Consider the following 17,203-nt stretch of genomic DNA (forward strand, 5'->3'; position numbering starts at 1 on the left):
TTTTAAGAGTAATATCTTCCCAGGCACCCAAAATGACTGAATGCTTCAAATAAGCATAAAGGATTTGTGAAAAATTGTACCATTTAATTTTGAAGCAAATCCCTACAGAATTCTACAGCTTAAAGAAAATTATTGAATAGTAACTTTACATTTACATTTGAGTAAGAATGTATTACATGAGGCTTCAGTTCTAACTCCCCAGTGGACTGAAAAGGCATAATTTACTCTAAAAGACCTCAGCCTTAACTCCCCAGTGGATTAAAAATGCATATCTTACTCTAGAAGACCAACAGCACTGAATTGCAAAAAAATCCAGTATCTGAACTTGCAACAGCATTTTCCTACTTCAGTGTATTTGCTGTTATTTCTATGATGAACACAGGATGGCAGCATTAAGTGTCATCTCATCATAACTCAACTGAACTGAATTCAAAGAATTCTTTTCTTATTAGACTGAGAAAAACAAATACCAGTGTTTAATGAGCTTTATGCAAGTCTTCATTCTGCATACAGATTCCTTCAAATAGACAGATATGAAAGTAAGGCAAAGTGATGTCTGGGGAATTAATTAATGTTGGACATTGAGATATGTGTCAAATATTGCATACAAAATGAGGTCGGAACACTGAAATGTAAGTCTCCAGCAAATTCTGGATATAGTTGTTCAAATAATCCAGCTATGTACACGTTAAAAAGAAAAAAAAGAAAAAGGAAGGCAGCATAGCAGATTTGAGGGATAACATAGCATATTCATTTGCTTTTTTTTTTTTTTTTTGCCTAAAAGCTTAAAAAAATGCCTTTATGAGAATATGACAACGTTTTTTTTGGTAACAGTCTGACATATACACGCATGATAAGAAAGCCGCGGACTGCTCATAGCGCTGAATTTCTACCAGTGACCACAAGATGTCTCTACCTCACCAGAATCTTCACTGTGACTCCAACCCTGAAGGGGGTATTTTCATACCACCCAAATCTGATATGTATTCATTATGTTACTAGGATACACGTATTTTTCCATACTTGTTTGTGTATTTAAACAAACTTCGGATTAATTTATAGGCTAATAAGTTTCAAAAAATTGTAGTTTCTAACCCCATTAAAATCATAAATAATTTCAATGTACATGATATGTATTTTTTAAGCTTTTGATGTCAGTAGGAACAGATCAACTAATATCTTTCTGAACCACAGGAGAAATTACCATTATAATGCCATAGGATTTTTTTTTTTTTTTTATTTTAAAGAATGTGTGAAATGTGTTGTGCTGAAACTTCTGCCTTGACATCACTGATGGGTCTGGCAGAAGTTAATTACCTAATGGAGAGATTTTGAACTGTAGATTATATACACTGGAGTAAGCTGGCAGTAGACACTTGGACAATAGCTGCATAAGAGGTAGCTTATCAGTTTTTTACATTTGTTTCATTCTTTGGGGTTTCTTGGGTTGGGCAGGTTGTGTGTGTTCTAGCTAAAGATTGAGACAAAGAGTTCAGTGGTTGGGGAACTTCTGTAGATGGAAGAATAATTAAAACATAGATTTGTTTCCAAATACTATTAAATACAATATAGTTAAATCTAGATATTTAGTTTTTAAGTAAACACAAGATCTGCTGTGACTTCTATTGTGCAGCATGGCACCTAAACATGGGTAGAGTAATACTGAGTCTTGTCACAACATTTACTTCCTCCCCAGATACAGACCTCCTATATTTTTCTTTCAACCTTTGGGATATAATTTTTCAGAATAGAAATATTTTGAGAAATCTGAGAAAATGAAAAAAAAAAAACACCCTGTACAGTCCTCTAAATGTGTCATGCTGGTAACCCACAAACTATGAAACCCACATTAACCTTCTATCTATTAAAATCTATTAAAATTCTTAGTTAAATAAATGTAGACATCCTCTCTGCCATTTTCACTACACATTATGGTCTTATTAATAAAGTGTTTCAGATGCATGCTTCCTTACATCATTTGGGGTCTTCTCCTGTTTCTCATGCTTTTCCCGGTCATATGCCATCTTTTTCAGAAGTTTCTTCATAGCTTTGTCCTTTTTCTCCTTCTTCTGTCTTTCAGTGTTCTGTTTTCTCACTTGGTTAACAATAAACTTAGGAATCTAGGTGAATATAGATAGTAAGTATGAATAGCTACATAATTTTTTTAAGTAACTAAGTTATCAAAACTTTGTAAATGGACAAATTATCAGGTAGAGCTCAAAAAACAGCATTTATTTCCAATAATAATTACAGATTCAAATAATATAAAACTGAAAGAGTGTTAAACCAAGCTATTTGTGTGGAGGGGAAAAGAGGTAGAATCATACAGTGTTTTTACTTTTCTCAGCCAACAAAATTCAGTCGACACTTAGTGTGCACAGTGGTGATAGTTACTTTTTCTCACATGCAGCAAAGGTCAAAATTGTTTCAAATTGCTAATGGACAACAAAGCTTCAACTTCTCCAGTCTATCTAAAACAGAGCTTTGCCTAAGACCATGATACAACTTCATGTTTTATCAAAACATGTTTTATATAATATTAAGTTTGGCCCAAAATGGAAATTAATTAAAATATTTCTTGTTAGTATCTTTAAGCCCAAAAGAGTTGTACACAACACTGTATACTGGTAGACCAAATACAAATATCCCCCAAGGATATATATATAGTACACAGTATATTAAACTCTAACCATCAGAGCTTAACATCAGATTTGTATCGCTCCCACAAGAATTACCTATAAGCAAGAACCCAGCTGGATGGGGCTGATCTTTCTCTAAATCACAGATATAATTCCATATTACTTCTTTGTTCAAATACTTTGTTTGTGAAATTCATTATTCCCCGCCCCGCCTAAAAATACACTTACTGTCCAGAGAATTTTTTGGTACTGAATCATAAAACGCATGACAGTTGCTGTTCCAGCTGCCATAACAAACTCGCTTTGTTCAATAGCCTTTGAGCCAAACCCATGAAACGTGAAAAGGTTTGGGGCCATCACCATTGCAACATTCTTTAACGTCATTTTATTTTTGTCTCGATGATCAATTACCCTTTGGAGGAATTCAAGCAGTACCTGAAATAAGAGCAGAACTTACAGGTCAACTCTGCATGTGAAAAGTGAAACGTGCAGAATTGAACATGAACATACAAGTGAAACATGATGTTACATATTTTTTTGAAAAAGCTCTTAATTCCTAATACAACCACATTAAAAACAATCAATATTATGAATGTGCATATATTTATTCAGAGGACTGTAAAGCAAGTTTTGTTTCCTTCATGTAATGAAGTAAAATGTTCTTGTTATTATCGTAGATAACATTTTCAAAAGCAATTCATGTGACTTTGAAGCACTGCATAGTAAGATATTTTTTCAAAACCCTTACTGTGTAGGTGCATAAGTAGCATCCCACAGATACTTGTGAAGACATTACTGTTGGCTTTTCTTAAATTGAAGGTGAACACAGTAGCGCCAGCTGTCATGGTTATGGAAACATGGTGTGGCTAGTTCTGTAAGGTAAACATTGTGAACGATTGGCAGTTTTCAACTAATTCAGTTCCAGATATTTGTAGCTCAGCTCAGGAGCCCTCTTGACTGTCCTCTTTACAAATTCAAAAAGAAAGTCTTATATGAACAGTAAGACCTAGTAGGGTTTTTTTGCCTGTAACAGATAATCTTTTCCATCTACACACATCCTGCATTTGTTTTTGATCATAGCAGTTTTAATAGTAAGCATATTCTCAAAAAAAAGATTATTAGCTTTGCTACAAAAGGACAAGCACAAATTGGAATACTCCACATAATGTGCTATAAATAGCAACAGGAAGCAATTTTTTTGTCTATTGAGAGCAGAAACAAACAGCACAGAGAAAAGTAGGGAACAAAAATCAAGAGCTAAACCCACTTCATAAAAGCAAACTCACATCCATAATATTCTGTTTATTTTTTGCATTGGAAATAATGACTGCTGCTGAAAAAAAAAGGAGCAAAACTTCTAAGAGAAAAGGTTGCTTGCTGGGAGATTATTACTGCAATCTCCTGGAAAAATTTCAAGTCACATTCTTAAAAGCCATTTGGGAGGAATTAGGGTCCTAAGGGTATTTTTTTTTTTTAAGTTATGTGAAATATATATTTTAAAAAAAAAAGAATCACTAGTTTCAGCACTAACTTTGAACTGAAAAAAAAGAATGTTAAAAAGACAGCAGCATTCATAACAGTGGGTTCATAAAAGCGGACAAAATATTTCTGCAGGAAAATAGTATTAACAGTTCTAACCTTCAGAGTGTCTCTGTTTGCTTCAGGTAGAAGGATAACCAAAAGATTCAAAGCTTGCAGCTGCTGTTTCCTCGTTGGAAGATCTGCCAGTGAAGCACATGAACCTCAGTATTTTGAAATTGTTATTTGTACTTTTCAAAAAGCATAAGTTCCAAGTGGAAACCTCTTACAAAACGCTGAATGCATACACATGGCTAATTGTCATAGTATGAGAAAGGACTGGCAGATCTTGGTTTTCTGATACTCATTTCCAAATGTTCTTTTAGGATTCAGTTGCTGTATGACTCAGCAGTCTTCTGGCAATGTTTTCTAGATGCCTCGTGATTCTTTATTTTGCAATGTTACAAGAAGAAATAGTCAGCTAACGGTTCCTCCCTTTTTGAGCCTGTGCCCCAGCATATGAAAGGGTATATTCAAAACTGCTTTCACAGTTTCTCTGATTGCCTCCACAGTTGCGTGGTCTCCCAAGTTACAGAATGAATATCGCACGTTATGGAATAAGGCGGGTCTTCAGCGACATAAGCAGCAGCAGCTGCAATGGCAGTGGGGATAAAGCCAAGAGCAGAGAAGCTTAACACTCCTCTACAGCAGTAAATGCTGTACCAAATGATGCAAGCTATAATTAAAGAAAGCTAACGTTAGTTCTGCCTTTTACCAATTGCTCAGTGGTGCATCATTGACCTAAGATGCACAGTGAGTGCATCCCTACGCTCCTCCACCTCCTAGAAGAGCTCCTACATTATGGCAGTGTTGGGCAGAAGGAAGCCCCAACTCTCTCATACTTGTCACTTGTGATAAACTTCCTCCTGTCATGCTTTAGAGGACATGCTCTGGCAAGTCTTCTCAGCAGACTCCTAATGAATTAGGCCATACATAAAACAAGTGAAGAACGAGGTACCTGCACTTGACATAGTTTTATCACATTATTTCAAAATTCAACAGGGCTATTCTCATGCTTCCTCCTGGGATTCCAACTGAACTGCTATTTCAAATACATTTCACCCAAATCAATTTGGGAGAACAGCAAAAATAATAAAGTTCATTGATGAAATTAAAAAAACAAACCCTTACTGACTACTTTATACCATGATAAAAATGAAGGATCTATATAGGTATAGCCATTTAAAACATCAAGTAGTGAGAGCAGTGTATCTACCTGCTTTAGAAAGACGTACATAAAAAGTAAGGCTTAAATTCAGTAAGGCTTAAATTCTTCCAAAAGCAATGAGAATCAACATTTTCCTAGGAAAGCAAGCAAAAATATAATTGCAAAACCTTAAAATTCATTACTTAAATTGGGGGTTTCTGTCTGCTCACCTAAATAACAACTGAATTTTAGTTGCTTATGTTACTTAAATTAACCAATTAAATAGTTTAAATTATGTTGTTTAAATATTTAATTCTAACCACACTTCTTAGTCACAGTATCATGAAAAACACCGATTACTGTCACAAAGATGATATCCTCTTTCTCTACCACCTATTTTTATTACATGTAACCAACAAGACAGGCAGACAATTTAAACAATGGGAGGCTATGAAGTACTGTGTCTGTTTTGAATCAAATCCTTTCAATGTAGAAACTAGTTTGGATCCTGGCACCTGAGTATTTCTGGGTAAATAAAACCATATAACCCTTCAGACAGCTCAGGAGCGAGACACAGAAACCCTCTTGGCTCCAATCACCATCCAGTATGGAACAATCTTGTGAAGTCATTTGCTGGCAGCATTATTCTGGCCAGTTTTAGCTTGCCACTAAGAACTGCAGAATCAACAACACGTGTAGCAGGACAAAACACCAACCTTCTACTCCCATCAACCTAAAGGCATTGAAAAGCAGCTCACAACCGGGAGACTGACACAGGCCACAGTTTTTAAAAAAATTCATCTGTCTGCCTGTCCATGGGAATTCCCTGGCCCTGAGATTAGCTCAGTTGGTTAGAGCATGGTGTTAATAATGCCAAGGTCATGGGTGTGAGCCCTGTATGGGTCATTCATCTCAGAGTTGGACTCCATGATCCTTGTGGGTCCTCCCCTACTCAGAATATTTTGTGCTTCTGTGAAAGTGTCTCTTAGGAATGAGCCATTGCTCTGACTGTAGACAAGTGGAATAGAACTTGCATGCCTGTGTTGACTGGGGAGTTAAAGCATATGGGTTCTCACTCCCGATTCATTATCCCTAAGCCACTCTGTTTCAATTACAGCTGCTATGTTTGCTGTCTTTGTGACCAGTTGGCAAGGTGGACATTTGCACTGGAACTTGCTGATCTCCAGGGACCATGGATGATCAGCAGTTCTGACCATTCTGCTTTAACTTCTCCCATTGTAAATGGCTAAAAGACCCTAAACAATATAAATTACAATTTGTTACATTTTCTGCAGAGGTACGTACCTTTGCTGTTGTTTTCCTTTGAAGCAAACACTATTTATAAACTGATACTGTCATACACGATTTCCTTACAACCCTTATACACCTGCTAACAACTATCAGAAACATCAGAAAGTGGCAATGTGCTTTCATTGTATGTGTTAACTATTAAAATTGTTGTTACAGGAAAAATGCTATTTGTACATTAGTAAAAATATGGCCAGTCTTCTCTCAGGAGATCTCACATTGTTGTTACTCAATTTGTTTCTCAGTTTCACATATTATTAGTGAAAATACTGCCACAGCATAGAGGACCTTATCTGCACGGGTATCAATTCTTTCATCTGAGACAGAAAGGACACTACTCACTCTGTACATCTTGGAATGCTTTGAGATATTCTACAGTGAGGAGTGGCTGAGGCAGTTCACGGATGAAGAGTTTTAAAAGACTTGCTGCATCATGCTGCTTTACGTTTTCCCAGTTGAAAGTCCCTTCATAAAACTTTGCTTCCAGTTCTTGGCAAAGAGTCTGAAAGGCAGAGATAGAGAGAGCACCAGTAACACTTGGCTGCTGGAAGTCACGCATCACATATGCAGCAGCAATACTTTCTATACTTTGAAACAGGGGGAGGAAAGGACATCTGAAATATCATTTAACTCCAGCTGCCACTGATCTTTTGCTACAAAAAAGATAAACTGGGGATCAGAAGTACTGCAAGCAAACACGTAGTAACAGGCAGCAGTCAAATCATATAGGAAGAATCTCAAGGGCCTGCCTCAGGGCCATATGGAATATAGAATAAGAAACAGATAACACACTCAAGCATGTAAGGGTCATGACTTCCCCTCCCCACAAATAATAAGACATGTCTGATATATATACCAATTCTGAAACTACTACCAAAAATATTGCTGTAATGTATGCATGGACATTTTCATTTAAAAAATAAGGCAATTATGTGTGCTGGCACACAGTTTCCTATCAAACACATAGTAAGGTAAGGCTGGTTCTCTTTCCAAAACACAGGGAAAAGATGTGACTGAATGGCTGGAGGTCTTGCCATCTGTAGGGAACTCCATGTTGCTGGGAACATACAGCTTTGCCTAGCACAGCACGTGTCAAATGTGCCCTCCGTGGAAGGGGACTGTACTGCAAATCACGAGGTTATGCAGCAGAATAAACAGTACTGAAAGTCTACTAAGTGTTGGGAAAGGGTGAAATACTGTTGGCAGCAGACATCAACATATGCCTGCCCTGCTCCCATGGCAGTACTACAACTGGGCTTTCAGAGATGTACAAACGGGAACACGCTGCAAAGACCAAGACCTTCTTCGTCTATTGCTAGGCATTAGTTCAGGCCTCACATCCACTTCATTTATTTCCTAGACTGGCAGAGTAGGAAGTAACCACCATATAGGGGCAGGGACCCTGAGGCACCTCTCACAGGTCCCTCCCTTCTTCTAGCCTCAGTTACTCTGGACAGAAAAGGAGGACAGAGACACTGGCTTGTTTTGCAAAGTATGTGCTATAGAAAAATATAGCCATAATTATTAATCTGGACAAGAAGGGCACATTAGAGAGACAATATTAGATACATTTTTAAGATATCATTCTTATTAAATTTAACTTTGTGAAAATGGAAAATGGATCTATTTCCAAAGAAAATGTGAACACTTAGGTTGATGCAAAAGTTGGATGTTCTCAAGTGTCCTCAAGAGAGATGTTCTGTCTTCACTGACTATGTGGAGAGTTCAAAGATGCAATGACTGTAACTCAGATGTCTAAAGTCAAGTGGGTATGATTTCCTGATCATCAAAAAAAGCAGGCTTTAGAAACAGAGATGAAAATTCTCCCCCTGCGACTCTTCAGCTCCTCCATCCACATTCAGACAAAATCACTGCAGCAAATGCGGTATTAGCCATACTGATAAAATGAATTGTTTTATATGAGAGGCAAGAGCGGAAATTTCAACTGTGTCCTAAAGATCCAATGCCTAAAGTGCATGTATTTAACTATGGTTATATTCAATGCATTTTTTAACAATAACGCTAAAATCTATAGAATATGATAGTAAAATATTTTTCTGGGTCTTTGTATAAAACTACATAATGAGGAAAATACTTTCTTTTTCCAGTTAAAAACAAAGTAAAAAATCCTTTAGTATTATAAATTCTTTGTTTTTCTTAAAATTTTCTATTTGGATAAGTAAAAGAACATTTTCGCTAACAAAACGATTACTTGATTTAAAGGAGCAATTAAAAAAATTAATGAAAGCCAAATAGTGAATGATCCCCTCACTGGGAAATCACATTAAGCTAATAAAATCAAAGAATAAACAAATAAACAATTAAATAAACAAAATCATTCAGAAATCATTCCAGTTTGTGGAATTGATTAGAAGTCGAAAATAAAGAAAGGAGGAAAACAGAAAAAAATTAGTATCTTAGTTACTGGTAAATAAAGAAAACCGATTTCCATAATATTCCTTTCTTTCAGATGTATCTAATGAACCAGCTGCTGGACCAAGTTCTACACAACAGAGGCTGGCAGACGTCTTTGGACAGCTGAATCCACTTAAATGGTCCTTTCTGTTTGGAATTTAAGGCCAGTTCAGACCGTCTTTTTAACACATTGACTGTTGGCAAGAATCATACTGTGCACTTGGTTTCCTGCGTTAAGGCAAATACTGGGGAAGAGTCTGCATGTAATTGGCACTCACTCGGCAAGTGTCGGTGTGCACAGACGTGCCTAACAATACTGCACTTAGTGAGCCGAGTAGTTATATTGCTGCCCGTAAAAATAAATGTGAGAGTTCTTCAGTGCGTGCTGCCTGCCTTGCCCTACAACATAGGTTAAGTCTAGCTATGAAAATAGGCTCAAAATGCCAGAGAAAAGCCTCCTCCTGGGGTAGAAAGACTGTGTAAGGAACTGTTCACATGATTAGGCCAGTTCAGGGAAAAAGCAAAAGGCTGCAAAGCTTCTGCCAAGAATTAATTATATTTTGGCACAATTGAATTTGAAATGTATCTTGAACTCTCCTTCAAATCTGGACACCAGTCTTTTCCCCAAGACTACCCGGGATGAAACCATCAGCTCTCTGGCTAATATAAATCAGTCTTCTTTGTAAAGAGATTTTCTTTCTGTTTTTGAAGATTTTCATAAAAATGTGAAGTCAGAAGATATTTGTATGACCAAAAAAAAAAAAAATCAGAAAATACAGATATATTATGGGGGACGTTAAAAATCTGTGCAATGTTTTACCTTTACTCTTGTTGCGACTCCTGGTATTCTAAGAAGCCCTTCTGTTTCCAGAGTTGTCTCTTCTATCTGAGCAATCAGCTGTCAAACACAAACCAAACTGCATGAATGAAGATGCCAGTTAAAAACTACTAAAGACAGTTCTGATATATTGGAGCCTTTATGCTTGTATCTCTGTATGTGTATGTGCATGCATGCATGTGTGAACATAGATATGTAACAAGTTGAGGAACAGTTTGTAAATGGATTACAGTGGTTGTAGAAGAAAACTTCAACATGGTTCTTACCTTTTTTATGAGTACTCTTGAAGAAGAGTTTGTCTGTTTTATTAAAAAAGAAAACTGTATGTTTTTTACCTCCTTCAAGTCTTCTCTGAAGACAGAAGACTTTTTTCCAAAAAATACTCTGCCTTCAAAATCAAATCTCAATTACTACCCTTGTAAAATGTCTCCAAATCAAAACAATTAAGGTAACATTAGAGATGCAATACAAATTTTCTCTCAAATACTCTCCTTTAGGACTTTACTCAAGAAGAACTAAAAATTTCTAGGCTTTAAAGAAGCCTCTGATCTGCAAATTCTGATGTTCTAACAAACTCAACAGTTTCCAATCCTACACGTCTAATTTGCAAAAATTCTCTAGAAGTACTTTAAACAGGTACCATAAATTCTTTTTCTCTAAAAGATATGCCTAGAAGCATTCACTGAAGGATGGATTTAAGAGTATACAAAAGAAATCTGTAAACGTCAAAAGCTGATGACATCATTTTAGTATAAATAGTTCTCACGATGTTTAACTAGGGCAGTGCCTTTGTTACATGACTTCTTGTGCCAGCTCTTGAATAAGAAAAATTATGCAACACAGTTGTCCTTTCTCCTGTTACAGCATTTAAAGGGGGGTTTACCTAGCACCATATTTATGTAGCACAGAAATGCCATAAAAAAGATCAGACAGAAAAAACCACAAAGTTCGAAAACAGCACTAAAAGTGTCATGCCGGTGTACTTTCCAGGGTTAAAAAAACAAGTGCTAACTGGCCCTATCAAATTCTCACTGTATCTGGCTTACACCAGATCAGTGGCTGCCACTCCCATCTGTTGAACACGAAGACGCTCTGGGCATTTTGTGATTTGCCACCATCACAACGTCTGGGCGAGGCGAGGTCTGGTGGCATTGCTGGTGACCACGACTCCTTCACACACAGTGAGCCTCCCCTTGGCCCACACCAGGACGTGGCCACTGGTAACCACCAACCTCCTGCCTGTGGAAAATCCCCTCTTCACCTCTATCAGGTCTGCTTTGCAAGGCTTCATTAGCAGGCCAGAGACCTGAATTAGTCAACAGAACCTTCTGATGGAGATACATGTATTGCTATTACCCTTAGATTTTCCAGTCAGAAACCCCCTAGGTTATATTATGTCATTATTTTTAACTGAAATTCCTCAATTAAATAAAAATTAAGTGCATTTTTGGTTTTAATTAAGCAGCATTCCTATTAGCTTGCTTTGTTTCATTTTAGTGATACACAAGGTACATTTAAAAAGAAGAACGCATGAAAATGTTCTTTCTTGCACTTTATATAAATCTCCCATTCTTGGAAAGCATTTGCTGCAGAGAACAGGCAGAAAAAATGGGAAACTTTTTACTTTCATATTCTCATTTAAAGTAAAACTGTATTCCAAATGACATCTGCAGCTTGCAAAACAAATCACATCTATAAGCTATTAATGTTTATGTAGAATTTTCTTCCTGCCAAACTATGCTTATGACGGTGCTAGGATAGCACAGTGATCAATCACTTTTTTCAATTTGATTTCTTATTTTCTAGATAGCCTCCTTTCCAGAAATGCATTTTTATGATCCTGAGGAAGTAATTTCTGGCATGAATGACACAGCAATAGTTTTCAGAGAATGATGCAAAACTACTTTGAGTTTTCTGTTTCTCAAAAAATAACAAGTACATCCAAAAATGTACTGAAACAGTGATGAGATGGCACTAAATTTCTGTCAGTGTTAGGACAGCTCCACACACTGTGGTCTCTTTTCTTCTCATGAAATGAGATCTGCCACGCGTGGGCACTAAATCCAGGGTCTCTGTTATCTTTCCCTTTATCTTCCCCATTACTACAAGATGATATGGGCCAAAACATACCTCCATTTACTAAGGCAACAAGTCTTCTGGAAAAGGACTCTGTTAACACCAGAGGCAGTTATCCAGCATGATTCCCAACCCTATAACACCTGTCTTGTGGCCCAAATAATTTCTGAGAGGAGAAAACCACTTCCTAGAAATACAGGTGCAGCCTAGTGGATTGAGAATTTCTACAGAATTTCAATTAGTTTCTCTGGGAACCAAAAAAACAAACCAAAACAAACGAACAAAAAATTAAAAAATAAAAATAAATTTTAAAAAAAAAATTGCAGCCTTAATGATGATGGAAGTGGCACCACCTTTATGAAATGGAATTTGGCTGCAGCAGCTTCCTACACTGACTTTTAGTTTTCACAGGCTTTTAGTAAACTAGACTAAATCATGAAGATCAGTTGTAATAAAAAATGAAATTTATTACTTTGACTCAACTGTCTGATACAAAACAAGGTATCACATTTACTGAAATAGTAAGTAAATTTGCAAATAAAATTTACAATAACTTTAATAGATTAGAGTATTATACTGAAAACTGCTACAGGAAGCAAATAAATCCAGGACAAAAGGTTATGCTTGTCATCTGCAGGCATGTAACAAGTTAACTTGTTCATGCCTATTTACCTTTTGAAAAATCAGTGGGATCTTGGTTCCTGGAACCTTCTTCTGATCCTGTTCCAGTAAAATTGACAGTGGGACACCAAACAAGCCTGAGTCTGAAGAATAAAGAAAAAAAAATGGATATATAATTCACATCTGTTCCAGTACACGTAATAATGACATAAAACGATATTTCTGAAGCAGTAAGTCTACTCAATACATTCAGAGCTATTGATCTTTTGTTCAAAGTGTTTTAATGTCTTTGTCAATCAAGTTATTACACAAAGAATTCTGGCTAAAAGGATTCATTCATCTCTTCCTTGGGAGTCTTCTGTTTTGACTTCAAATTGCCATCCACATATTCTGCAGCACAGTGAAGTAAACTGCATAAATGAACCATCTGCGTGGTTCTGTTTTGCAGAATGGGTGTGATGATGACCCTGTAATGCAGATCTTCATTACTCAATGCAAGTTATTATAGTTAAGATGCAAATGGAAAGAGCAAAATATCCAGGACTTGGCTACTAATATGGGACAAATACAACTATCACTCAAGAGTTACTGTGAGCACTTTGCTCTATGAGGCTTTTGAAATAGGAGCTTTTCAACTTCTGTGTTCTTGAATTATACAACACCGGCAGAAGAGCAAGAAAACCAACTCACCAAAGGTTTGTTTTGTTACTTTTGTGGTTTTTTTTAAAAAAGCAAAAGTACAGTTAATTCTTGCCAAGAAAAAAGCCTTTACAATAGTGCTAAGGCAATGCAAATTAAAGAGAAAAAAAAGAAAAAGAAAAAGAATAAATCTAGTGCCAGTTAATCTAGTCCTGATGCAAAACCACCCTTATTCTTCAAGTAAATGGGACTCCATGTATTTATGGTCCAGAAGTAAATGACCATTAAAAGAGAGCTACACTAGTAATAACTAACCCAAAGTCTGCTGACATACAACTTCTCTGTCAGAAGTACTGATAATTGCTGTATGTGCAATTTTTCTGAAACAGCATATAACGCTACATGTAGTTGAAAACTGCTGCTTGGTATGATGCCATGCCAATAGTAAACACAGAACAGCTGTAATTACTAAAAAAAATTGTCAGCCCTTGAAGAAATGTGATATACATCAAAGAAAGATCAGTTTCAACAACAAATCAAAAAGTTCTTGTATCTCTGTGGGCATAAAAAGTCTACCTATAAAATACAAGGGACTCACACATACAGTCAATATCCATACCTCATAACATTATCTTGAAGATCTTGTCAATAATAAAAGTTAAAACAAACTGCAGAAGGCCAACAGAAAGGCAGGGCTGGGCACAGCACAGTATTCCCCAAAAGAACTATGTTTTCATCATCTTTTACATACTTAAGCACAGAGGGGAACAGCCAATAAACCCACCACTGTATGAATCAGTTGGCCCAAGAACACTTTAAGGGTGATGAGGTGAGGGTCAGGTAGAGTAAGAAGGCATTGAACACAGTATATTGCAAAAGCAGATTTGCTTGGGAGAAAAGGTGACAGGTCATTCATTGTCTATTTCCAACACATTTCCATGAGTCTAGCCCACCTTTTCTAACTTTTAAAAAATCCTTTAATCAATTCAACGTTTTATGAATGGCTGTCATTCAGATAATAATGCAATTCAACCAATAAATTCTGTAAGAAGAAGAAGCAGTTAAAATCAAGACCCAAAATACATGAGAAGAAAGTGCTTTGTGTCTGATTACTAATGACACCACAACCTATCTTCTGCAAGAAGAAAATTCATTTAAGGGATGAAGTTCTTGTAGATGTTTCTGTGTATGCCTTTTGCATTTAAAAAGCTATTTTCTACTACTGTAGAGCGAAGAGTGTATTCTGAAGAATCTATTGTACCTTGCTGTATATCTTTCAATGCTCTCTGTTGCTTTCAATTATTTAAACTGAGCTATTGCACTATCACATTCACTGAACCTTGACAACAGAGTTATGGCCAAAGCAGGCTTGTGATTAACTGGTGACACATTTCAAGCTCTTGTAAACCATTTAGCAGAAGCCAAAAATACGAAAACCAAACACAGCACTGAAAACCTCTAGCATCTTGAAACTGGTTTCCATGTTTTCTGTGTTCCCAAGAAAAGCACTGTGATTATGCATATGCTCCAATCGCTTGCAGAGCAAAATGACGTATTGCAGCTGTTGCTGATGCAGAGTTGCATCCTCTGCTACAGCTTAAATCTTCCACTTAATATGATGCCATTCACCATACAAGCTGCATTATAGCCTAATACTGGTTGGGCAAGGCCTACATGACACAAGAGAGTTCGTGCCAAACAGAATAGGAAAGTAGGTGACAAAGGCTCCCAGCATCTCCTGCCAACAGCAATGAAAGCAAAAGTCAGGTAGACTCACAGAATGACAGAATTATTAGGAGTGGAAAAGACATTTAAGACCATTGAGTTAAACTGTGTAAGTAGTCGAATACCCACCTTCAGGAAAGGTAAAAAAGAATATCCACAAAGAGCATATTCCAAAGAGCTCTTTGGGAATAAATCAGCACATACAAACTTCTGTAAAGCAGTTCTTGCTGCAGAGGAAGCTACTAAGATACTTACCCTTTTTCACTCCTTAACTTATCTGCTTAGTGACTGACTTGAGTTTTAACTTTAAACAATAAACAAGGGTCCAGTAGCTGGAGAAACTACGTCAGTGAACTTGTTTAGAGTGTGCCTTGAGTTAAGATGTAAAATTAAATGCTGCTCAGGACCTGTATTACTATTCATATACTAAATATAAATTCTGTGATTCTCTGAATCAGATAAAACAAGCATTTGTTTTGTTGGACTAAAACAGATGCATTTGGTTCAGAACACAAAACATCGACTCACCTTTGGTTTTGATTTTTACAGCTTTTTGTTGCTTGAATTCTGTTCCAAGTATGTCATAGAGAGCAGTTAATTCAATCAGTGCTAAAGAATAGACTTTCTTCATGTCCTGAGGGGCCAGGTCACCAATCTTTGTGGTACCTGTTTTGTCCTTCGGCAGTCTGAAATTCTAAAAGCAGAGATTTGCAGCAGGGTGAATAATCCAAGTCATGACAAATTACTTAGCTCAAAGGCTGTGCTTCCTTCAGGGCACAACCTTTCATCATGAAGCCTGCTGTTACTGACTAAATCACAGGAGAATCCCTCAAATAGATCGAAAAGCTGATGATTTTAAACTGATAGGAAGATTCGGGTTCCTGGCAACTTCTGGAGGTCATCTAATTCAACTGCCTGGTCAAAGCAAGGCTAAATTCAAAGTCTCATTGAGTTGTTTGTTGTGTTTCAAATGAGTTTTGAAAACTCACAAGAACTCGCATGGGCACCTGATTCACTGTTAAATGCTCTCAAGGGGACTTTCTTTACTTTGCAAAACAAAATTTCTCCACTAGTCCCTTGTGTCCATTACTTCTTGTCCTTTCACCTGGCACCTCCAAGGAAAGTCTGGTTTTCTCATGCCACCTACCCCCTCCTCCAAATTCTGCATCATTTTTCAATTTATAGTGGTGGAAATGTCTTACCATGAACAATCCCATGCATGTACAACTGGAAGATAAATTCCTCTGCACTTGTGCACACAAAATAAAATATTTGGCTGCCATATAAATAATAATAAAAGGTTTCTCTTCTTAGAGAAGGGGGATACTTAATTACAGTTCATTTCTACTGTGCTAAACGCTCAGAGGCTGCAGTCAGAGATCAATATAAGGAATTTAGTTGAAAAGGTGAGGGAGAGGGACTTCCCAGCTGACTGAGCTTTCTAAACCCATCTCTCACTAGAGGGTTTCTAAGTAAGACTCTTGCCTGTGCCTGATATTATCAGTGTGCATGACTCAGGGCAGGAAGGTTGGCAAGACTTTCTTATATTTGGAAAGACATATTATACTCCAGAATTATTTTATCATCCTATACAAACTCAGCAATAGCACAGATGATTGCTGGTTATGGTACGTGACTAAAAGGGCAGATACCAAAACATAAACGTAATTTACAAATCATAGATACGTAGCTGTTTCCCACCTTGAGCTTTCATTGACTTGCACAAACATGTCTGTTTAAAAATAGATGCCAATGACAAAGGTGCAAGCAATAAATACAAACTGTAGAATTAAATAGGTAACTCTCTTCATTTTCCTATCATTTTGTCGCTCCTTTTATCACTGAAGAAGAAATCCCATAGCCATGACTTTGAGCAATCCTTCACAAGCCTAGCTAGAAGTAGAGCTAATGTATGTATTACACATATGTACATAAATACAGAAGTTAAAGTAGAGCTTTCATCTCCTTGTTATAGGCTGCATTAGAGGAACGTGACTGAAACACTTTAGAATCCATTTTTAAGTATCCATTAGCATCTGGTTTATAATGTTTAAACTAGGATACATTAGGTAATTACTACTTGAAGAACTGCACATTTCCTTATCTAAATTAAGTGTTTGAAGAACAATGAAACATTACTTCAGAAACTGTGTTTACTCAGAGATGTTTGCATACAATGTTAGGAAAAAAAAATCCACAACAAAACAAACCAGAGGA

The 17,203-nt window shown here is 36.7% G+C and overlaps 1 protein-coding gene across 5 annotated transcripts in view; it reads right to left on the reverse strand.

Moving 5' to 3' along the window:
• Positions 1 to 17,203, reverse strand: part of ARHGAP18 (Rho GTPase activating protein 18) — a 92,827-nt gene that overhangs the window by 9,868 nt on the left and 65,756 nt on the right. For all 5 annotated transcript variants that reach the window (XM_027880564.1, XM_027880562.1, XM_027880563.1 and 2 more), the window contains exons 6-12: positions 15,515 to 15,680; positions 12,674 to 12,765; positions 9,908 to 9,985; positions 7,015 to 7,174; positions 4,278 to 4,360; positions 2,868 to 3,074; positions 1,974 to 2,120 (exon numbers count right to left, since the gene is read on the reverse strand). In XM_027880564.1, coding sequence (XP_027736365.1) covers positions 1,974 to 2,120; positions 2,868 to 3,074; positions 4,278 to 4,360; positions 7,015 to 7,174; positions 9,908 to 9,985; positions 12,674 to 12,765; positions 15,515 to 15,680 — 933 coding nt within the window. The remainder of the gene's footprint in view (positions 1 to 1,973; positions 2,121 to 2,867; positions 3,075 to 4,277; positions 4,361 to 7,014; positions 7,175 to 9,907; positions 9,986 to 12,673; positions 12,766 to 15,514; positions 15,681 to 17,203) is intronic.

Source organism: Empidonax traillii, unplaced genomic scaffold (assembly GCF_003031625.1).
Source record: "Empidonax traillii isolate 1590-97213 ecotype Southwest subspecies unplaced genomic scaffold, ASM303162v1 scaffold72:size2462915, whole genome shotgun sequence".
Classification (NCBI taxonomy): domain Eukaryota; kingdom Metazoa; phylum Chordata; class Aves; order Passeriformes; family Tyrannidae; genus Empidonax; species Empidonax traillii.